This window comes from Dermacentor albipictus, chromosome 1, assembly GCF_038994185.2.
Source record: "Dermacentor albipictus isolate Rhodes 1998 colony chromosome 1, USDA_Dalb.pri_finalv2, whole genome shotgun sequence".
Classification (NCBI taxonomy): Eukaryota; Metazoa; Arthropoda; class Arachnida; order Ixodida; family Ixodidae; genus Dermacentor; species Dermacentor albipictus.
The window spans coordinates 301,790,392-301,814,197 of NC_091821.1; the positions used below are offsets into that span (position 1 = coordinate 301,790,392).

The 23,806-nt window shown below is 50.3% G+C and overlaps 3 protein-coding genes across 4 annotated transcripts in view; all 3 read right to left on the bottom strand.

The window, feature by feature from the left end:
- LOC135920875 (retinol dehydrogenase 12-like) overlaps positions 1–23,806 on the bottom strand; it is a 361,370-nt gene that overhangs the window by 255,396 nt on the left and 82,168 nt on the right. The window lies entirely within an intron of this gene.
- Positions 7,007–9,142, bottom strand: LOC135920884 (uncharacterized). Its single transcript, XM_065455142.1, has one exon. The coding sequence runs from the start codon at positions 9,140–9,142 to the stop codon at positions 7,007–7,009; it is 2,136 nt and encodes a 711-aa protein (XP_065311214.1).
- Positions 9,203–10,855, bottom strand: LOC139050719 (uncharacterized). Its single transcript, XM_070527412.1, has 2 exons — positions 10,769–10,855; positions 9,203–10,090 (listed from the first exon to the last, which is right to left on the bottom strand). The coding sequence occupies exons 1-2, from the start codon at positions 10,853–10,855 to the stop codon at positions 9,203–9,205; spliced, it is 975 nt and encodes a 324-aa protein (XP_070383513.1).

Sequence of the window (23,806 nt, forward strand, 5' to 3'; positions counted from 1 at the left end):
ATCGGCACGGGCAGAGAGATAGATAGTAATCTAAACCGGGAGCACGGCGAAGCGTCGTCAGGGGAGAGGGAGTCCCGCGACGCGCCTGGCAGCGGTCCCAATGCGCGCGCGGCGCGCCTCCTGTCGGGGCAGCGCCGTACATTGAGAGGAGGGGGTCTTCTGTGTTTGCCGCAAGATGGCTCTGCGTGTGCGGAAAGCGCAGAAGAAATGCAGCGAAAACGCACTTCGCAACTCGTGTAATTGTGACTTCTGTACGTTACATGTTCATAATTACCGATATACACCGCAGTATAACTTTCCACGGCTCGTTTCGAAGGCAACACCGCATTCACTAGAGGCGCGTTTGCACCGCTTGGAAGCATCGAACTCGTGGCTGAGTGGTAGCGTCTCCGTCTCACACTCCGGAGACCCTGGTTCGATTCCCACCGGGCCAATCTTGGAAGTTGCTTTTTATTTATGAAGCGCCTGCCGTGATTTATCGCTCACGGTCAACGCCGCAAACGCCGACACCGACGCCGACACCAACGACACCGGCTTTTCTGCGACACGAGCTCCTTAACGCTATCGCGTTAAAAAGAACGTTTTGCGTTTTACAGGTATTGCAATAGGCCGCGGCGGAGTTCGGCCCGCGCTAAAGCTTCCTCTTAATATAAATCGAAAGCGGACTCTCCACCAGGAACACGCTTTCGGGGCCATATTATTGACATCACGAAAGGCTACGTGCGGTCAGGTTGACTTTACAGACTTTCTTTTTCTGTGTCAGTTACGCTTTCCGAGGCTGTTTAATTGGAAAATTTTTGTTCGCATAGCTCTTACAGAAACATGTTTAATCAAAATGTCTTCACTCGGCTAGATAATCTCGAGGACGGGCTCCAAACTACTCATTTTTTTAGCCATTTAAGATTAATACTTGAAAATATAATTAACGTACCTTCGTTAATTACGCATACCATGGCTCAACTTATCCGTATCTAGAGTTTACCAATATGAACACTCGAATGATAAAATGATCTCACCAAGACTTATATTGGTTAGTATTTTTTTTGGTGCAGTTAAAAACAGTCTACATATTGATAGTGTAGTGGCTTGCTATAAAGCAAGCGTGAAAGCATGTTCACTAGGGTGGAGGATTGGGCGAGTTGGTATTGCATTATAAAACTGGTACAGCGCCAAAATAAAGGAAGAAACTATTGGAAATCAGCGCTCTGTTCCTGTAACTGGTCAGCTCACCTTGTTTCTTCCTTTCTATGTTGCGCTATACCAGTTTTAGAGTGTAAAAGCATGGACAGGTTTTTTTGACGCAAATCAAGTTCATGAGCATAAGTGCACGTGCCCAGCCGTGCACTACTGATTTTACAATGGATTCTTCTACATTATACAAGTTCCTCAGCGCTGCGGTACATCACAGGAGATGTGCGAGAACATTGTGTGCACTCCCGATTACATTTCGGAGCGTTGCTGGCATCAGCCTCGATTTCCTGGTGTCATCAGAAATAAAAACTCGGGGGGTGCTTTAGCTTTGCCTTTAAGAGTGGAACGCGATAGCGTTCAAAAATCCCCGACTGCTTCTCACGCTTCCCGGCAACTGCAGCTTGTGTAACTCGAATGTTTACCGGAAATCGTTGGCGGTGAACGCTATGCATGAAGGCGAGTGTTCTGGTAGAAACGCGGCCTCTGGCGTGTGCCGATCCCGGAGGTATGTATATAGTGCACAGACGCGCCAGGAAAACTCCTTCATTTTCAGGTTTCTAACGCTGTTTCACACTTTTAATATTTCAATTTTAGAACAAAGGAAGGAAGGAATGAAGGAAGGAAGGAAGGAAGGAAGGGAGGGAGGGAGGAAGGAAGAAAGGAAGGAAGGAAAAAGAGAAGCAGAAGGCAGGGAGGTTAACCAGGGCAATGCCCGTTTGGCAACCCTACACCGGGGGAATCGGAAAGGGAAAACAAAGATGCCAGGGAGCGAGAGGAGGGAAGGAAAGAAAGAAATTAGCGGTGAGTTCGCTGATGCGTGTGGTCTAACAGTAATTCCACCAATAGACACAGACTTTCACGCAAGCACGTCGTCTTCAAGAAGCACAAAAGAGCCTTCACCGCTTTATGGGGCGATGAGCGATGGGGGTGGTGTTCCAGCAGCACCTGCACGGAAAGCGGCCGATTGTCCAGTTTTTGGAGAGCGTTAGCAAGTTCTTGTCTTTCTGGAGCGTATCGTGGGCAGTGGCACAGCAGGTGGTAGATATTTTCTTCGGTGCCGCAGAGCTCGTTTGCTGCACTGTCGGTCACTCCAGTTAATGTATAGTATGTCTTTATGAAGGCAACTCCTAACCAAAGGCGACAGGGAAGCGTAGCTTCACGTCGGGGAAGTCCGAATGGAGGTCGCAGTTGCAGTGAGGGGTTTAATCGATTCAGTCGTGTAAGTCTAAGTTTGGCGAGCTCCACTCGGTCAGTGAGAGACAGCGTGCCAGGTGTCGAAGCTGCCTTGCGGCGTCTGTCCTCGAAAGCGGAATTGGAACGATGTGCTCTTCTTGAAGTGATGTGCGAGCAGCGTTATCGGCGGAATCATTGCCACTGATTCCACAATGGACAGGTACCCATTGAAAGACCACCTCGTGGCCTTTTTGTTGGACGTGATGGTGAAGTTTCACGATTTCGTATGTCAGCTGTTCATGACAACAACGTCGGAGAACAGACTGCGTGCACTGTATGCCGGTATTGAGTCAGAAAACACAGCCCGTTTTCTCAGTTTTCTCAGCCCCTTTTATCAGAATACTGGCGTCGTATACATTCTCGATCACATTTGAGCGCCCGCGATTGCGCTGCAGTGTACAACCATTCCAATGTGATGAACCCATGCCTTGATTCGTAGATCAGATTCAGATGAAATCCTATATTGCGCGTCATCGTAGTGCTTTAATTGTTATTTTCTTTCCCGGCGCAAGCTTGCCTTATAATGAGTTATATTCGTGACTCACTCTTTTGGAACAGCCTTGTTCTTCACGTCACACAACTGAACAGTGTAGACGTGCTACATCTTCATTGAATGAATACTGAGAAATGGACTAGGATTTTTGTTGCATGTGCATTTACTCATTTATTGAAATAATTTATTATTCACAACTGACTTTTTCATCTAAGAAGTTGTAAAGGACAGCAACCTGGACACTCACTGAAGGTCTCAAAAATAAAGAAAATTTAAATGCGTATTAGTCTGCGTTCGCCTGATATATGACAAGGAAGGAACTTTCAATAAATATATCCTTAGGATAATTAAAAGACTATCCACTTGAAGACGTTTAATCTGAGTTCCCCCTTTGTAAGCTGATACCCACTTGAAGATGTTTCTTAGTGTGGGTCCTTGACGTACGTCCAACCTTTCAACAAAGGGTAATTCCTAATTTTTAATTTCGGGAAGGCGTGTTACCCTCCTGCCTTTCACTTCGGTTCACAACCATTCAAATGACAAAAGTTCTGCGTGAGTAGCGTCGCTAGCCAAAACCCACGAGCTACCGTAACTCACCTCGCCTGTATCGCTGTCATTTAGACTTGGATAGGAAATTTATCTTTTAAATCGACGCATCAGGAATCCAAAAAAGCTGCCCTCGACAAGCACAGGTAGGTTTCTTTCATTTAGTACTTCGTCCTGTGAGAGATGACGCAGGCCACCGACAAAAAAAAAGTGCAACACACGAAAGAAAACTGCAGATAACGGAGGTGCGAAAGGCAAGGAATTTCACCATGGACGTTCCCGATTGGTTACCGTACATATGGGGGGGAAAAATATTAATGGTAATTTAGCGGTGGAAGCGAGAGAAATGAGGTAAGCATTGCGTCGCACGTCTGTGAGGTCCCGGATCCATGATTTATGCCAAGTTTACGGAATCGCAACTGACGATGGGGTCAGGAGCATGCCACCGTTCTAAGCGGTCCCATCCCCTCTCTACGTCTCCCACGTGACCAGCTTGCACAACTTCACACGCTTACACTTTTTTGCCACTGTAACAACCGTAATGCTGTGTATTCAAATATAAACAGAGAGATTAGGGGAAAAAATGAAGAAGTAGTGAGAGTGAACCCTGCAGTAAACACAGTGCAGGCACATTCACGAAGCACAGTTGGTCTTTTGTGGCCTTGTGAATCGAATCATGCTTCGACCAAGTTCGCAGGATATTTTTCTCCGATAGTGGCCTGCCTTCGAACCGGGTGATAGTTGTTCGCGGAGCAGAGCGCTGAGTGTGGAAGTGGCAGAGCAGGTTGTAGGGGTTGAGCGACGGTCTTCGGGATGAAAACGAAAACTTGGGAGTATTTATTATACATTATATACAGAGAGGTGAGAGTCAAGTAACCGTCGTACAGTCATTACGGGCCGGCAGCAACTCGGACGCTGTGGCCCGCGGCAAGACGTTCGAGAGAGGTGAATCAGGGAATGCTCTGGAATGCTTCTTTTAAACCCTTCGAGGACTGGAAGTCGCGTCATGTTCGACCAATGGGAGAGTCCGCTCAGATGACGCCATTTTCAGCCAATGGTTGGCGCCCGTATCGCGTTGTCACACCCGGCGGCTCTCTGCGGTGTTGCCTCGCAGACTTGTAATGCGCTTCTTCAAAGGAGGAGAAGTGGGGGCGCTCATGCTCCATTGTCCGAGGGCCCACCTGCTCCCGGTGGTACGGCTCCGCAGTGGTGGTAAATGCCTTCTTCAAAGGCGAAGAGGGGTAGGTGGGCCTTCCCGGCACGTCCGGCTGTCACGGCGCATTACCGCAGTCTTGGTTTGGCACCCACTTTACTTCCAACAGTGCCGTGCTATCCCCTCGCTTTCTGGAAGAGTCAAGCAGAGAACAGCTACCGGCGGCTTACGAACTTGTTTGCACGTGAACTTGTCTGCTCGAGCACTCCTCTGGAATGTGCTGCGATTCGATGTGGTCCGGGGGGAACTCGAAGTAATCGCAGGAAACAGCTCCATATCTAACAAGGTTCTCTATACTGCCTCGTCACCCACCGAAAAGTGCGCGTGCGCTGCTGGACATTCCTACAAAACTGTATATGCGACACCCAGCCATATGCAACACAGCAGCACTGTTTTGCGATCCAGGTGAGAGAAATGATGACTGTGGAGATGAAGAGATGCTATCTTCTGCAGCAATTTAGGATTAGATAAATGAGTGAATGAATTCATTAAAAAAAGGAGAACCGAACGTCGGTGGAAGCACGTCTCCGTACATTGGGAAAAAAGTGAGGTACAAGAAGAGAAAAAAAAATGGAATCCAGGTGGCAGGCAAAGTCGCAGTTAAGGGTCGAGAGAATATAAGCGGGAATTACTGAAACCACTTAAATTTCAGCGTAGATGTGTGATGTAGCGAGCAAATTATTAAAGTCACCGCCCAGCATGCATCCTTTGCGGTAGTTTAGGCACCCGCCGTCCTTGGTATATAATGTTTGCCAAATACAAATCTTCGCGATTACTTAGTCATCGGCCATACCTCGCCACGTATCTCTTAGTGACAGGCTCTGTGAACTACAGCTGCTCTGTCGTGACAACTTACGACCATACTGTGACTCTTGCGGTTACGGTTGCCATACTCGTGACCCTTGCGTTTGCGGGAATACTATAAACATCGGTTTACTGCACAGATTAGAGGACAGATAGTTTAGAACAGCGTTTCTCGCCTTACATTCGCTCAACGCAAGCACTTTTGCCGTATGTTCGGTGCACGTCCCTTCAAGACAAAATAGAGTTATAGCTCAGCGAGCCAGCGGACCAGCGGGCCCAGTGGGCTAGCGTAGACGCCAGTGCGCATGCGTGGTCCAACATGCGCAGTGGCGTCTATGCTGGCCCGCTGTGCCCGTTGGCTCAAAGACGCGAACGCAAACATAAGAGCGTGTTAGAAGACAGGGTGCTGTCTCGGGCCTCGTGCCAGACATATCCAAGCCAACAACCTATTAGCAACCATGCTGTCGTTTCTATGCAAGGAGGTTATATAGTTCCAGTCCCTGCCACCCCCTACGGGAGGGCGTGAAGCCGTTGGTGGCCATATTGCTAGAAGAAAAAGAGCGCGCTTCCAGCATATATGTGGCCCCGGCGTACGCGCGGTGCTCCCTGCACTTGCAGTTCCGCAATGAAAACTAAAATTAACCCCTTCAAGACGTATTTAAGTAGTAGTCAAGAAGTATATGATTAAGAAATATCAGTCCACCGTTGTGCGTCGCTGTTGTAGAAAAAAATGTGTCATGGTGGCGGGTGCATTGTGTTTAATAAATTGCGAGAACTGAACAACAGTCATATTTTCTGTTTTCATCATTCAGTAAGCTGCTGCGTGCATCGGCAGTGTAATGCCCTTTCGTCAATACGTGGTGCCGGCCTTTATTGGCAGCGACAGGACCTCGATATATAGTATATTTATGTCATTTTTTTAAAAAAATCGCTATTTGTTTAAATGAGTGTTCAAGTCGCGTAAAATGAAGCTGTCGCTGCTGTAAAGTTTATAATGAGCGTTTTTCATTTAAACCTAGAAAATAAGCAAAATAAATCTATGGGCACTTTGCTGAGCTAAACTGCCATAAAGGAAAGCCTATCTGTACCTGCCTCTGTTGCTGTTGTCTGAATTGTTCTGGAACGGACGCTGCCGGGCCGCGAGCAGGATGCAAACACAGCTGCGAGGTTTGTCGCCGATGTGCGCGCCCCCATGCGCTTGTGCGCTCTCTCCCACGCGCCCACTGGTAGAGAGAAGTGGTTCTTGAAGGGGGTAAGGAAAGGTTGACGCTGTTTTCTGCAGCCCTTGCGGGAGCACGGCTCAGCGTCAACGGGGGTGGGGGGGGGGATAGTGGGAGCAAAGGAGATAGGAGAGTAGAGGGTTAAAGGGTCGCCATGGCAGCGGCTGAGCAGTCCGGCAGGAAGGGCCCAGTGGGTCCGGTAGGATTGGTGATCTGGTGATCCAGCAGGAGCCAGATGATTGGGGCAGTTCGAGTAGCCTAGAGTGGTTTGGGTAGCCGTGAGGCTATCCGTCTTTGCAGAAAATCCTAGAGTCTCGCAGAGAGCCCCGACGAGTCGAGGTACTCGACGACACTCAGGAGGGCTGGTAGCTCGCTACGACCAGGGAAGAGGATGTCTTCCTGTCGTGTAGAAGGAAGCCCCAGTCGTCGGAACTCCTGCAGGAGACGGTCACGCTGCTGCAGGTAGGCAGGGCAGGCCAGCAGGAGGTGCTCCAGGGTCTCGGGCTCCCCACAGGAGGCACAGGCTGGAGAGGCGATGAGGCCGTGCCGGTGGCGGCGAGCACCTGTCCAACAGCAGCCAATCCTCAGTCGCAGAAGAAGGGAGGTCTCCCTGCGTGCGAGGCCGCGCTGTGGAAGTGGTCGCGGAGGGCGGCCCAAGGACATCCGCTTGTCCGGATGGCAGGCCAGCAGATGGCGCCGAAGCCTGTGGCATGTGAAATCACTGGCTGTCACTGCCAGGCTGGGCGGGACCACGCAGTGGTGGGCACGCTTTGCCAGTGCATCTGCTTCCTCGTTGCCCGGTATCCCTACGTGGGCTGGAAGCCAGTGCAGGGATACTGAGCAGCCCGCCTCGTGGAGCGCCATCAGCCTTGACGAGAGCAGGGCAACCCCGAGGCTGGCCCCTTCTGGCCTCTGCAGGCTGAGGAGTGCCGCCTTGGAGTCGCAGTAGATGGTCACTGGGGTCACTGGCAGCTCCTCTGCGAGTAAGTCCACAGCCAGGTGAAGGCCTGCTACCTCTGCCGCTGTTGACGTCGCATGGTTGGGGAGGCGACACTGCTTGCTCTTCCCCAAAGCGGGCACCACGCAGGCCGCAGTCGACGAGCCTGTGTCCGGCATTACCGAGCCGTCAACGTAGATCTGCAGGTTTCCACTATGGTCCTCATGCAGGAGGGAAGCAGCCGTCTGTTGAAGGGCACAAGTTGGGGAGCGTCGTATGGAAACGCCGGGCAGCTCTGTGGTGATGGGTATGGGTGGTCTCTGGGGAGGAGGCAGTTGTGCGTTGTTCGCTGGAGGCCTCCCAATCACCTCTTCGTACAGCCCACAGAGTCTGCCCATCTGTGAATGGGGCCGCGAGCGCAGTCGGGAGAGCAGGGCACTGCCGTCTGGTCCATGGTGGAGGCGGTCAACATGGCGTAGCCCCTGCTGTAGGAGGAGGAGTGACAGGGGCCATGCTCCCGCCTCGGCCAAGGTTGCAGCGATTTGGGAGCTGCGGGGAGCGCCCAGGCAGAGCCTAATCGCGGCCCGATGCTGCAGCTCCAGCTTCTTGAGACGGGCTGGTGGTAGTGCCACGAGTGGGAGGGCGTACCGCAGGCGTGAGGTGGCTGCTGCATCGTACAGCCGTAGTGCCCACCCAGTGGTACAGCCCTGTCCTCGGGCAAGAAGCTGGGAGACTGCCTTGCGGACACGGAGGACCTGGACATGCAGGGTCTTGACAGCAGGCAGCCAGGACAATCGGTGATCAATGCGCAGCCCCAGGTACGTCACTGCAGTGCTCCAGGGTAACTGGACGCCTTCCAGGTGCAGCCGGGGTGCTGTGCAGCGGGCGGCTGCTCTTGGGTGGAGCAGCATGGCCTCCGTCTTCCTTGCCGAGATGGAAAGGCCAATGCTGCTCAGGTAAGCAGCGGCGGTGCCAAGAGCTCTTTGCAGGGCTGAGCGCGCGCTGCGATGGTTGTGTGGTGGGCTTCGCACCCACAGGGCGATGTCGTCCGCGTAGATGGAGGCACTCACCGGATAGTCGGGGTCGATCGGCAGGGCAGCAGGAAGCCGGGCGAGGGCCAGGTTGAACAGGAAAGGGCTCACCACTGACCCTTGTGGCACGCCCGCTGCCACCGGCCGAGGGGAGCTCTTCGATCGGCCCACTCGTACCCTGAGGGTGCGTTCCTCTAGGAACGACGAGATGAACCGCCGCAGATTCCCGTTGATGCCAAGTAGGTCCAGGGCTTGCCGAACGACTGGGTGGGGCAGGCCGTCGAAGGCCCCCTTGATGTCGATAAGTACCAGGAGCACGGCGTCACCGCAGGCCTTGGCCTCTTCCAGCGTGGAGACCACATCCGCGATGGAGTCCGCGGTGCATCGGCGCCGCCGGAACCCCGTCTGCTCATCGGCCAGGAAGCCACGAGCACGGGCCACCCAGTCCAGTCGGACCAAAGCAATGGCCTCCATCACCTTACAGGAGGCGGAAGTGAGGGAGACCGGCCGATAGGAGCTCACGTTTCCGACCGGCTATCCGGCCTTCAGGATGGGGGCCACGATGGCTGTGCGCCATTGCTCCGGCACCTGCCCTGACCTCCAGATGTCGTTGTAGCAGTCGAGCAGGCGCTGCTGCTCGCTGGCGGCCAGGTTGCGGAGCATTTGGGTCGTCACTCCGTCGGCTCCTGGTGCGCTGCGGCGCTTCCCCCTCTTCAGGGCCACTTGGAGCTCGTGCAGCGTCAGGGGGCCCTGGCAGATAGCAGTAATCTGGCTCGATGTCCACCCCGGGTGATGGTTGTGCAAGCAGCTAGGCAGGCTGAGGGAAGGCTGTCCTACCGGCAGGATGGCTGCAGTGCGTGGTACAGCCGGCGCGAACTGGTCGGCGAGGAGCTCCGCAAGGGCCTCTTCGCTGATGCCCAGCGTGATGGCAGCGGCGAGGAAAGGTTGTAGGATTGTTCTCCTGCCGGTGAGAGATTTGAGCAGTCTCCAAGCCAGGGGTCCGCTGGATCTGTCCTCGATGGCAGAGCAGAGGCTCCTCCAGCTCTGGCTCCTCCTGCGCCGGGCCTGGCGCGTGCAGCGGGCATCCGCGCGTCTGCACTCGGTCCAATGCTCTGCCTTGCCCGTCCGGATAGCTCTGCGCTCCATACGGCGCCTGGAGGCGCGAAGGTTGAGCAGGTGGAGGTCCGGAGCGGGGGTATCTGGTTGGGCAGAGCACTGAACGTTGGCAGCCTGAGCGCAATCCGCAATGGCGCTGAGGAAGTCACGGCCATCGCCCAAATTGCTGCAGTGCTTCCGGAACAGGGACCAGTCTGTGACGTGGTAAGTTCTTGTCCTAGGCCTTCTCCCAGACACGGGGTTGATCACGATATGGAAGTGGTCAGACCCCCATGTGTCTGGAGTTGTGGCCCAGGAGTAGGAGCACTGCTCGGTGGTGAGGGAGAGGTTAAATGAAAAACAAACGTCCATTCACACTATGAGGCTCTGCCTCCACCCTAGCTGGGTCGACGGTGCCTGCTACCCAGGCGAGTAACGGTCTGGTGGCCTTCGCCGTCGAGTACACCGCCTAGGCACCAGCATCACTCCCGAAGCCTCGACGGACACGCCGGGGAAACTACGCTTGAAAAGCTTCCCGGTCATTACAGACACGCTGGCCCCTGTGTCCAGCTCCATGGAAATGGGGTGCCCGCAGATTTCGACGGTCAGCATGTATGGCGGCACAGACGACGTTACAAAGCCTGTGTGCCACATGTCGAAAATCGGCGGGTTCTCGGCCACGACGTGGAGCCTGGCCACGGAAGAACTTGAGCTTGCTGCCACATGCCTCCGCCGCGTACCCTTGCGGCGGCTACCCTGGCCGCGGGCTTGTCTGGTACCTGGGCTTGAATCAGGCTGCTGCTGCTGTTTGCTGTTCGTCCTTCCCCTTCGGCATACACGTGCCAGGTGCCCAGTTTTCCTGCACGTAAAGCATTGTGCTTGAGAGAACTGGCACTGTGAGGGGAAGTGGGCACCACCACAGCGACCGCAGGTACTGCTCTTTGTCGCCAATTTTTCCACGGCTTCCGCCGACGGTGAGCCAGTCGCACGGGAAAGCTCGCTCGCATCCTTGGCGGCAGCTTCCATTGCCAGCGCTGCCTTCACGGCGTCGTCCAGCGAAGGGTCGGGAAGCTCCAGGAGTCGAGTCTGCATGGCGGGGTTGTTGATGCCGCAGACGAAACGGTCCTGGAGCAGCAAGTCGAGTTGGTCCCCGAAGGCGCAGGCACTCGCTAACCCTCGGAGCGCAGCAACGAATTGCCCGAGGGTCTCTCCTTCCCGCAGCTCCGGTTGTTGAAGCGAAAACGCTCCATTATTGTGGACGGTGCTGGATTAAAACGCGAGCGCAGTATGGCAAGCAGCTCGCCCAGCGTCTTAACGTGCGGCGTGGCTGGCTTGAGAAGGTCCAGCAAGAGGCTGTAGACGCGGGTCCCGCAGCTAGCTGGCCAGGAAAATGTCCCGCTGTTTGGCATCGGGTGTGTCGTTTGCCCGGAAGAACACGTGGACTTGCTCCTCGTAAATTTGCCAGGCGGACCCATCTCCCTCGAACGGCTCGAGCCTTCCGTACAGCGGCATGGCGACAGCAACGGGGGGGGGGGGGGGGGGGGTTCACCGCTCGCGGCGGCGTGGGACACTGCGTAGGTACTCGTCGCCAGCCTGGTCAGTGTCACGAGGATCCCATCTTCGTCGCCAGTGTCACGATCCACCCCGGGTCGTGAACAAGGGAGGGCTTGTGGCACCCTCCGATAGACGGACGCTCCGCAGCGTGGTGGTGCTGAACGATGACTGACCGGCGAGCAGCCGTGCTCGTCGGTGTTTATTGTGGTGCGGTGACCAATGTTGCCTGCCGAGATTTAGCAGGCCACCGAGCCTGGCGGGCGAACCAAGATTATGCTCGAGGGAGCGTCACATACTTGTTCATCGCTGCGACAGAATGCTCGCAACGCACGCTGTTTTGATAGCTCTCGCTTGGGGTCGACTGCGAAGCATCTGGTGGAGAGTTCGGAGAGGCTTCGCGCGCCCGCTCCTAGAGAACCGGAAGTCGACGACACGAAGTGACATTATGACGCAGAGCCAGTGAAGGCGGAGCTTAGCCCCGATCACACCTCGAACGTGTTGAGGAGAAAATTCATGACTATGGAGGAGGGTAACTTGTAATCGTCCGTAGCTCTCTTAATATGAGACGTTTCAGACAAATTGTGGTGCGAATGATTAACTTTAGCTGTACCGTACGCGTCTGCAAAATTTGTCCGAACCGTTTCAGGGGCCCTTTGAGCGTCCTCCCATTTTTTTATCTCTGTCTGTACTCTGCAGTACTCAATAGCGTCTTTATTTGCGATGCTGATAAAAAACAAAGAAAACAAGTGAAATACTGTTTTGTTTCTCCACGAAAAATGTTATCACCAACTGAATCTGGTCGCGTTTTGAACGCCGAAAAACTCTGACAAGTTAACTATATATTGTCGCCGAAGTACTGTTTGTTTTCACAAACTCCGCAACTGGCCTGGAAGTTGAATCAAATTAGACCAAATATTTACGTTACCGTTGCAAATGTCTTATGTAGAAGTCAAGCTTTTGACAACGCTCTCGTGGAAGTTTACAGTCGGCGTTCGACGACGACCGCGCCCGCACTTCACTTTATTTCTTTAAAGACCCTCATGTGAGGGTGTTACATAAGGGGTGGGACACATAAATGTTAACAACAGAACACAGAAAAAAATTTTAACGAGTTATACAAACAAAAATGATCATTGTGATGCAAGCGCACGCGTAATTTGGTTAAGGAACATAGATGAGCATGTGATGGCAGGAAGTTCTTGGGGAAGGCCGTTCCAGTCGCTAGCAGTCCGGAGAAAGAATGACGAAGAAAAAGTTTTTGTGCGTGCTCGTGGTCGAGATACCTGCTGCTCATGTCCGATGCGAAGAGAGAAACGTGGTGGGGGAGGGCAGATGTAGGGTTCCTGTGATTGCTCGGAATAAAAGAATCTATGAAATAAGCATAAACTAACAATGTGGCGACGAAGTGCAAGAGTAGGTAGGTTGGACTGCGATTTCAGAGATGATATGCCGATATCAAACGAGTACGAGGAATGAATGAATCTAGTTGCCCTGTTTTAAACTGATTCAAGTGAATTAGCAAGGTATACTTGTTTCGGAGACAAGATGGGCGATGCGTATTCTAATTTTGATCGAACTGGTGATTTGTAGGCGAGTAGCTTAACATGCTGAGGGCAGTGTGGAGATGACGCTTTAAGAAGCCATGCGTTTTGCTAGCAGATGAAATAATATTCGCAACATGGATATTCCACGTAAGATCATGACTAAGATGAACACCGATATATTTATATGATTGGACAGGGTCGATAGGAACGTTAGAGATAGTGTAATTAATTAATTAATTATGGGGTTTTACGTGCCAAAACCACTTTCTGATTATGAGGCACGCCGTAGTGGGGGACTCCGGAAATTTCGACCAGCGGGGGTTCTTTAACGTGCACCTAAATCTAAGTACACGGGTGTTTTCGGAGAGATAGTGTAGGGAAACAGGAGAGGAATACTGTGATGGTGGAACTATATATATTTCCATTTGTTTATATTAAATGTCATTAGCCATTGTCACACCAATTTTGTACCAGATTTAGGTTATCTTGCAGGGATTGCTGGTTAAAGGTGTCAGTAACTGTTTTGTAAATAACGCAATCGTCGGCAAACATCCGAATATGGCAATCTAATTTCTGAGGTAGATCGTTAGTATAAATTTAAAACAAAAGAGGCCCTAGGACGGATCCTTGGGGCACCCCTGAGGAAACCGGTAATAAGTTAGACATTTGTTTATTAATGACGACTGATTGGGAGCGGTGAGTCAATAATTGTTTTATCCATGCAAGTAAGTCACACTGCAAGTTTAGGCCGGAAAGTTTCAGAAATAGGTGGTTATGGGGTACCTTGTCAAATGCCTTAGCAAAGTCGAGGAAGATTGCGTCAGTTTGGATGTTAGCGTCAAGGTTGGGATGCAGGTCGTGAACGAAAATGGCTAGTGGAGTTTCACAGGAGTAACCTTTACGAAAGCCATGCTGTGATGAATGAAATAAATTAGTCGAGTCCAGAAACTGCATTGTTAAAGAGTAAATCACGTGTTCCATGAGCTAGCAGGGTATGCTGGTAAGTGATATGGGGCGGTAGTGAAGTGGTGAATCTTTTTTACCCGACTTGTGGACTGGGACGACCTTGCCCACTTTCCAATCGTGGGATATGATACCTGTAGAAATGTACTGCGAGAATAGCAAGCATAAAAACTTGACAGACGTAAGGCGAGTGTTTTTCAAGACCTTGGAGTTGATTTCATCAGTGCTGGTAGATGAATAAATTTTTAACTTATCTATAAGAAGGGATATGCCCATTTCTGAGAACGTAACGGCTGGCATTGCATTTGTGGGGTCACTGGCGGTCATGAGGGGTGGTGGTTTGTGTTCTTTAGTGAATACAGATACGAAGGCAGAATTAAATATGTTACCGCACTGAACGTCCCAAATAACACGTCCAGAATCGTCAGTCGGAGTAACAAAGCGCGAAGATTGGGTGTTTAAAAGCTGCCAGAATTTAGTCGGGTTATCTGTAAGTATGTTTGGCAAGTCGATGTGATAAAAGGAATGTTTAGCGTTTTTTACTGCGACCAAATATGCCTTTTCAGCAGCGTAATATTTTTCCCATGCGCAGTCTGTTCTGCACAGTTTAGCACTACGGAAAAGGCGTTTCTTTTTATTTTCTTATCTTTCCAGAGTATTGGTGAACCATGGCTTGTGGTGGTTAGCGCGGAAGCTGCATTTGGGAATAAATTTATTATTCACTTGATTTATTTTAGGTTTAAACATTGACCAGTTTGTGTGAATATCTTGTTTGTCAAATGACTCCTGATATGATGGAAAGAAGGCCTCCAATTCCGCGTTGAAGGCCTCATAGTTTCCTTCGTTGTAAAGAGAAATTGTTTTTTGGCAAGTTGCCTTTGTTATTGGGGTGAAGTTAAAGCATGCATGAATGACTTTATGATCGCTGCTTTCACGGAGATAAGTAATAGCGTTGAGGCTGTCGGGGTCGCTAGATAGTATGAGGTCAAGAATGTTAGCAGTATTTCCGGCGATGCGTGTAGGCTGGGTTACTAGTTGGGATAGGTTAAAATTTAAGCAGAGATACATAAATTCACGGGATTCATCCGGTCTAAAAATAGGTCGATGTGGGGCACACCAATTTATGCCAGGGTAGTTGAAGTCCGCAAAAAGAAGGATGTCTGCCTTAGGGTGCCTAGCTTTAAGTTCGTTTAAAATGTGCAGTTTACGGGGGAATTCGGGGCTATTATCGGGGGATCTATAACAAACGCCAATTAATATAGATACTGGTGTGGCGCGACAAATGAGCCATAATATTTCAAGGTCTGATGAGATGTTGATGTGGGAACACTGTAGCTGATTGCTTGTAGCAATAAGGACGCCACCCACTCGAGAGTTTGTGCGATCAGCACGGAAAAGATTAATGTTACGTAGGTTGCAAAGAACTTCAGCGTTGCTTATATTATCAGCCAGCCAGGGCTCTGTCAAGATGAGCAGGTTGATGCCCGTTGCAGACACGAGGCTGGACACAAGATGACCTTCTTGGGTACGCGAGGCCACGCACTCTTTGCATCGTCCGACCACAAAAGACCGTGACCGTGAAAACGGGGAAAGAGCCAAGGAAAGCTATTCGCTTTGAAACGCACCCGTCTTTGAGCATGACTAGTTTCGCGCGTTGCAAGTTAGCAACTTTCAAACGTTGGAGCCAAGGAGGCTCAACACTTTTGCCGAGCGCCGCGGCGCTCGGCGGCCTTGACTGGAACCAAAAGAGGCTGCGGTGCCCGTTTGTGCCGCTAGATGGCTGTCACAGTGCGGGTACAGTCACACTTCCTGAGGCCCTACGGTTTATAGCGCCCTCGATCACCCGCACCGGTGCGCACCGGGGCGCTTTGGTGCGCACTTTCATCCTCGATCACCGGAAGCGCACCCTGTTGGAGCGGTTTCCCATTGCCCCGTCTCGCACCGAGAAAATCGGCGGTGCGCCGGGGTGCAATCCCAGCAAGCACCGCGGGACGCGCGCGCGCACTGCCGACTGCAGAACCGTGGATGCACTGGCCCGATAGCTGCGGGTGCAACGGAGTTGACGGAGTTAGCCAGTGGAGATGTCGGCAATGAGAAAGGAAGCGCTGCTAATTGCCACAATCGATGAGCTTTTTTCAAGTTCGTCTGACAGCGAAGACGGCATGCTTATCGACCTCATCCAAGAACAATGTGGTGAAGAGCGGCCGAAAGTGGACAGGTTCGTTAAAAGGGTCGTCAGGAGCGGGTCGTCAGGATTAATTATTAGATCCATTGGTGTTTGCTTGCAACCAGGTATGTCGGAGCACGCAGTTTGACAAGGTTCGAGCGCTTGCCGCAGATGCTCAGCACATGCAAACAACAAAATGTGCGCGCGCTGGTTCGCGCACGTCTTGCGCGCCAGGGGCAAAGTAGCGCTGCATGCAAGCACCCTGCAATGGGTGCAGTTTTGTCCTCGATGTTGACCCTCCGCAGTGCGCCACCACGGCGGTGCAAGGCGCACCATTCTGGTTGCGGGGCAACCCCGGGGCAAGGTGATCGACGACGCTACTAGAGATAACGATAGTCATGTAAATAAATATGCGGTGGAAATTAGCAAAAGGCGATCGGAAGATTCGTGGCTCAAAAGCAGAGAGGTGACATCAGGTTAAAAGTGTAGGAAGAAGTATTTAAAGAAAATGGCGAATTTTATTACCTTCCAACACAGCTAAACAAAAATAAAAAGCTGAGCATGGTGGCAACTGCCATCACCCCGTTTCAAAGCGGACGCTTCTACCTTCCATCCATCCATCTATCCATCCATTTGTGTCCCTGTATAAGCACATACAGGAACACTAGGTGTCATTATTCGAGTCGGCGAAGCACCGATCAACGGGCGCTGAAAGGTAGAGGTGCGCGCTATAGTGTACTAGTGAGCGCCGTGTCGGTTTCGACTACACTCTAAAAAAGGTTTACACCCTTTGGGTTGTATTTTGTCCCCAAACAATAATTGCCATCTGTCTTGCCCGCATTTCCTTTCTTTGACGAAGCAAGCCCGGTACTTCCTAGTCACAAAGGGCTTCGCATTATCAGCTTGACACAGCATTCTCGACAGTAAATTAACGAGCACCGAGTTTTCAAGAGAGGAAACGCAAGCAAGGCGGATGCAATTGTTGTTTGGGGACAAAATACAACCCATAGGGTGTAAACTTTTTTTAGAATGTAGTACACTCTAGTTTCTAGCTGCGGTGGCCAGGATTGCCAGATTGGGCTATTGATAGCCAAATTAGGCTACTTTTTATGCGAGTTGGCGTAGAAAATTCCGAGTTGGCTACATCGCTATCTTTGGGGTATTTTTCTCTTAAGGACTTCCGAGTATCAAGGACAGTGACGAAACCAAATCCCCCGTTTTACTTAAACAGCTCGAGGTTGGTGGTCAGCTAGAAGGGGCCCAAATTTACATATTGCACATATCGCATATAGGCCGTTTGGCAGAAATAAATTTTAGTTTTGGCTAAAATTGCGCTACTAGCATCCATGCGCAACTAGGGACTCGAGAGCGCCGATGGCTTCGGCGTCCTTGGGCCTGCAGGGGACCTCTCTTGTTGCTAGTCTATGGGCCCTCAATTCATCACTGCTAGCCCTCCCAAGGGTCATTCGAGAATGGTGTTGAGACCTTTGCTGCTGGTGCCTCGTAAGAACCACCACTTTATATTCAATTTGCCAGCAGGCACCACGTCCATTCATGAAATCATAGACTGAATTGAAGAAATTATTGATAAGGAAAAATGTCAGGTTTCTATCACCTTAAAGGCAAAACTCAGGTATCTGTACAAAGCTAGAATATGCTGAAGTATACGCGTGTCTGCTGGTAAATTACTGGAGATGAATTGGCCCGTTTCGAATGAAAACAGCGGAAAGGAATGAGACTCAAAAGATACTTGAACATTAGAGTAGTTTTTGCACTTACGAAGCTCCCCTGTTAAGAACGGCCCGCTGACATGCAAGTTTTAGCTGTTAGGAGTGGCCTGCCGAGGTGGCAACGTGCAAGTTTTGCCAGTCAGTTGCGACAGTGGCGGCAAACGTTTTTTGGAACGCCACCGCAAACCTCTAGCCACGGCGTCACTAAGTCGACTATGTGTGGAGAGCAATGCGCGCGTCCTCGACTCTCGATCGCTGGAGCCGAGTTTGACGAAGCTGGCTTTGTGCCTCGAATCGAATTACTGCTCCGTGATTTAAATTGTGCAAAAGCTGTGGGCCCTGACTGTTTACCCAATTCTATGTTGAAGTCTTGCTCTCATATAGTGTCAATGTATTTGAAAATTATTTTTGAGAAGTCCTTGGAACACAGTTCACTCCCGGCTGGGGGTAAGGGGGTGTAGCAAGTATGTGACGCCCCCTCGGGCATAATCTGGGTTTGCCCGGCAGGCTCGGTGGCCTGCTAAAGCTCGGCAGGCAACATTGGTCGCGGCACCACAATAAACACCGACGAGCATGGCTGCTCGCCGGTCAGTCATCATTCAGCACCACCACGCTGCGGAGCGTCCGTCTATCGGAGGGTGCCACAAGCCTTCCCTTGTTCACGACCCGAGGTGGATCGTGACAGTGTCTGATATTCCGGTAACCACAGGCGAGCCGGGCGTTTCGACGAAACGGTGGAGGAATAAACTGTGATGAAGGAACTTTATCGTAGACATACGTGAGCGGCCTGATCGGTCTGCATGGTTCAGCTGCCTGTTGGCGCAAAGTGTATACCCAGCCGAACAAAGAGCTAATACTTATGTAACCAAGTGTAAAATATTACTCCTGCGAAAATTTTACGCCAGCCGCAAAGAAGAATACATCTCATTACTGCTACTGCGAGTGGTTGAGCTCTGTACCACCAGGTGGCTGCACCGTGCAGACCATTCACATTTGCGCTTCTGCTCATCCCGTGAAACGACATGGTCAAATGGCGAGGCCCTGTCCCGTTGCGCTTGCGTTGACCCTAATACCGGACTCGCGAAACGCTATTGCGTTAGTAATTCGCAACTTTCACGGACGGTGGCGCCGTCCTGAGGCGGCGGCCGGAAACAATCGTAAGATGATACTCGCCGCTGGTTGCCATGTGTTCGCGTAGCGTATCGGTGTTGTCTACGCTTTTCCTTCACTTTTGGTTGACGTTTTAACGCGTTCAAAGCTCCAGTTGGATCCTAAAGGACACTTAACGTGCTCAGAATGTGCAACCATAGAAGTAACCGTATTTGCTGCGTGGCGTAATGCAAAAGTTAGGCAGTAGGTGATGTGCGCCTTCACTTATTTCCACCGGCTGCATCCACGAGGAAGAAATTGATTATTAAGCTGCGGATCGGCAAAGCTGTCACAGAAGCGATGAAGGTTTGCAATGCGCACTTCAGGCCGGATGACTTTTTTTGTAATACGATAGATGAGTGCGAGCACTTGAGTCGATAGATGAGTGCGAGCAGTCCGAGCAATTGAAATTGCGAATAGACGTACCTCCATAAAGACGCAGGCATAGCACTATATTATTTACAGGGAAAGAAATAATGCGCAATCTTAACTCATATGTGTTCCAGGATGATTGATGCTTGCGTTCTTGCAACTCATGCCTTTGCGGACTACGTTGAAGCGCAAACATTCTCCGTGAAGCCGTGTACCTGCTTCAAGATTTCTTGTTCGCGCTAATGCGTTCGTGCTCCGCAGCGCCAGCTTGACATTCCACCATTTGTGAACAGAGAGATGAGTTTCTAATTTGTGCATCGAAGCGCAGGCGTAGAAGGACCTGGAATACGTGCTTGTCGTCGTCTGCCACTTCGATGCGCGGCTGCAACGTGTGCACCGGCGCGCATGGCTGCACTCGTAAGGCAACAAATTCTAGGCCAACAAACGTTAAACTACTGTGCAGTGTTCGCGTAGCGAACCTTCAGCTGATTTGCGTGTATATTATTTTATAATGATAACTGGCAGAATGAAGCGAGCATTGCCGCGGACCGGTAAAGATCAGCTTTCTATCGCTTGATCTGTCTGTAGGCAAGACGCGGTAGGACAGACGCAGGTTGTAAAACTACAGCAAGCGCAATACTTAAATTACAAGGGTGAACGGTTATCGTATTAGCTGGCAAAAGCGGTCAGATATGAGTTTTTGTTTACTTCTAGTGTTCAACATCTAGCTTTGTGAACACAGGCAGAGATGACAACAAACTTTCGCTCACAAAATGCTGCTTTAAGGCTGTTTTTGAAGCCGTCGACATAAAGAACATGGGTCGCGCAACACAAGGAAGATTTTTTTTCTCGACACGGCGGCTTATTCAAGCAATTCAAGTAACAACTTGCAGAGAGCACTACACCGTATAAAAGGTCATTGTACACGTTCGAAGCGGTCCAATTAATAGAATAATAAAGAGAAAGCACGGTCACTTCTCTTTATAACACCTTCGCGGTAAAACTGAAACCACAGCTCGTGTGGTTTGCTTCGAAGCCGCGAAGTTTGCATGCGAAGGCATTCAAACGTGCAAGTTTTTATGCCGCAGCACACAAGATGACCAGCGTTTAGGTCTCTGCGTTCTGCTCGCCAAATATGAGCCATTACGCAGGCTAACGACTACGGATGTGTAAGCTGAAGAGACATTTGAACATCACGACGTGAAACAACATGTCACTTAGCAAGACGACCGCAGCACTGCACCGACTGCTCTAGTTCTTAATCTCTCGGAAAGCCATGTTGGATTTAAGGTGGCGGCCTCTATAGGCCGTGAACGTTGCGAATCTTCCGGTGTAAAGCGACGGCCGCAAATGCGTAAATCCTGGCGCCGAACGCATAGCCGCAGTCCGATGCGCTGCAGCCAGTCATCTCGTCTGCTGACTTGCAGAGGGACACTATGTCGCAGCTTTACATATTGCCAGTCGCTACGTTTGCAGTCCACAACGCAACAGAGTCGAATCATAGTGCTCGCGAAAAGAGTGAGACCGACTCTGACCGCGAAGCTCTCGTCAAAATGGAGCACGTTGTAACACAGACGACGCTTGCTGTGTGCCGGAAGTGCTTAAGTGTAGTGAGAAATTATTGTTGTGCATTGTTTCTGTTACTTTCTTTTTATAGAAACAAATTAACTAACATTCCAACTATTACGAACATCATTTGTTCGCCATAAAGGTGGAAAAATTATCGATGACGCGCCCTGTACAGCCAATCGGATAGCTCGCCCTACTGACGTCAATTGGATGATTGACGTATATACGTGCGGGGACTACTTCGCCCTCCCCCACTCCCCTTACCTGCGTGTAGGGTAAGAGGCGGGCACCCCAGTTCGGTGGAATATTAAAGTGTTCCTTCATTCATTTTACGTCGTATGGGCAGGGGCAGCTGAAAGAGCAGTTTGCTGCGATCGGCAGCGATGTACATTTTTAAAACCTCATAATAAATTACGCGCTTTACGCGGAGCACTTATATGCGTCAATTAATGATCCTAAGGACCTACTCTAACGACTCAGTACGTTTGTACAAGATCGTCAAAATCGTTTCAGAGTCCCTTTAAGCTTTGCCTTTAAGAGTGGAACGCGATAGCATTCACAGGTCGCCGACTGCTTCGCACGCTTCCCGGCAACTCGGGCGTATGTAGTCTCAACGTTTAGCGGTAGACGCTGGCCGCGAACGCTATGCACGAAGGCAAGCTTTCTGGCAGAAAAGCGGTCTCTTGCGCAGTGTTGCCAGGTCAGACAAGGCGGCGTAGCCCAAAGCTAGAGAAATAGTAGCCCAAATGTAGGCAAGCACAAAAATATCAACAAAAAGATTGTAGCTGAATATAGCCATTTTCATTTGTGGTTTTATTTGCATATTCTTTTTCGCATTCGACTAAGGCAATCCTCCTTTGCGCAATCCATCGTAACAAAATGTCCGTGACATCAACAACAGCTACATGATGCACACAGAACACGTTCTGGTTGGCCCCGCAAAATCTTAAGTTCCAGCGAATCGCTGCAGAGGGCGAAAGAAATCGACCGCGCCAAGAAAACCCCAGCAGGGGCTGCCGAGCGCACAATTCCCCGCTAGAGGCCCCGTAGTAAGTACAAATTTAATCACCAATAAGCTTTCTCTCAAGGCTGTCACAGTGTGTTTATTATATGACACGCAGTACTCAATTATTATTTTCAGTTGTAAACAATATTATTAACCACGAACTCTGTTTCTAGCTGTCGTGAACGCAAAATAATATTCAGCATCATGAGCCTAGGACAGCCTAGTAGTTCTATGTTCTCTCGCTGCTTATTTTAGAACCACGGTCGAAGCTACACTTTCCCTTTTCTGGGCTTGCATTGTATCCATTGATCACAAATCACGGCAGTGTTAAATCTGGCCAGGAAAATTTTTCGCAGCATCCATACGTGCGAGATCGTTTCTAATGTTCGTGTGGCCAGTCTAATTATGTGATCGGTCTTAGCCACGAAGACCAGGCAGCGTTCGACCAGGATACAGCAGCGTTCGACACAGGCAAGCGTGCAAAAATTTGGAGGACGCTTAAGTTTCGCCTTTAGGAGTGGAACGCGATAGACTTCAAAGATCCCCGACTGCTCGTCACGATTCCCGGCAGCCGCAGCGTTCTTGCGGAGGCGAGCGCGACGGTGTTTAAAAAAAAAAACATTTATGGGGTTTGACGTGCCAAAACCACTTTCTGAATATGAAGCATCCCGTAGAGGGGGACTCCGAAAATTTGGACCGCCTGGGGTTCTTTAACGTGCGCCTAAATCTAAGTACACGGGTGTTATCGCATTTTACCCCCATCGAAATGTGGCCACCGTGGCCGGGATCCCACATAACAGGATTACGTTGTTTGTTATATTAAAATTAAACTCCGACAATATATCGCGTCTGTAGGCTGTGTTGAGGTCACACTTTACGATTTATCTGATGTATTTTGCTTTGAGCTTACTGAATTAGTTCAGAAATGCCTCTGCGCCACGCGGACGGCCTGCGTCGTTAGGGTTCGGAATCAATCAATCAATCAATCAATCAATCAATCAATCAATCAATCAATCAATCAATCAATCAATCAATCAATCAATCAATCAAGTTTTACTTTCGCCACAGACAATACATTGTTACTGCGAAAATAGGGGGCCAGAGAAAAAAGCTGCATCTATGCATCCTGACTAAGCTCTAGCCAACTGTACAGCAGCAGTGACACGATGATTTGTTATATGGATTCAGTTATGTAAACATCAGCAAATAAAGAAACGATCATACACTTCCACCACAAATGGCAGTCCCAAGAACAATTACACAGTATACATATTTCAGTTAACAATTAGAAGCACAAGCAGTTTTAATACAAACAAACATGTCAAATAAGGTTTTGTTAGTAAGGGCCAGAACGTCCACACTTTTCCGGTCTAGCTCATTTAGTGTAGTTGTCAGTGCATAATCAAGTCTTTCTTTCCAATAATGGGTGCGCGAGAAGGAAACGTAGCATGGTGGTTGATATCGGAAAGGGTAGGAAATTGCACTTGTCCTGGGATTTCATAATTCTTGAAATAGTTCCGCCCTACCTAATGGGGCGTTTTTATAGGTTCTTAATTTGGTTTGTATATATTGTGGATTTTCATAATTTTATATTTCTAAAATAGTGCTTCTGTGTGTGCTAAGAACGATTCTAGGAATGATTTTTTTTCGCCAAGCGACGGTTCTTAACTATATGAAGCGACGTCCGACAGAGGGATCAGAATTTTTGCGATACGGGGCCCTTAACGCTACCGCTTTAAAACCGCTTTCGACAGGTTTGGAAAGAGAGGCTCACCAACAGCGTTCTCAATGGTACACCAAGTGCCACTGTCATGCTCCACCATCACCTTCGACTCTCTCCTCCGCGCGGGCGCGCGAGGCGACAGTCGAAGTTGAGAGGGGCTACGAAGGAGGGCGAGGGGAGCAGAGTTTAGCAGAGGTGCAAGTAGGGGGTAGGAAAGAACCGGCTTCCCCGTCCGCCTGATGGATGGCGCTAATTACCTACCCTCT

Excerpts from the sequence above, each read along its gene's own strand:
- LOC135920884 (XM_065455142.1), bottom strand. The coding sequence starts at position 9,142 with ATGGAGGCCATTGCTTTGGTCCGACTGGACTGGGTGGCCCGTGCTCGT.
- LOC139050719 (XM_070527412.1), bottom strand. The coding sequence starts at position 10,855 with ATGCAGACTCGACTCCTGGAGCTTCCCGACCCTTCGCTGGACGACGCC. Across the intron at positions 10,091-10,768 it reads TGGAAGCTGCCGCCAAGGAT|TGCTCCTACTCCTGGGCCAC; the intron begins GCGAGCGAGCTT and ends ACCACCGAGCAG.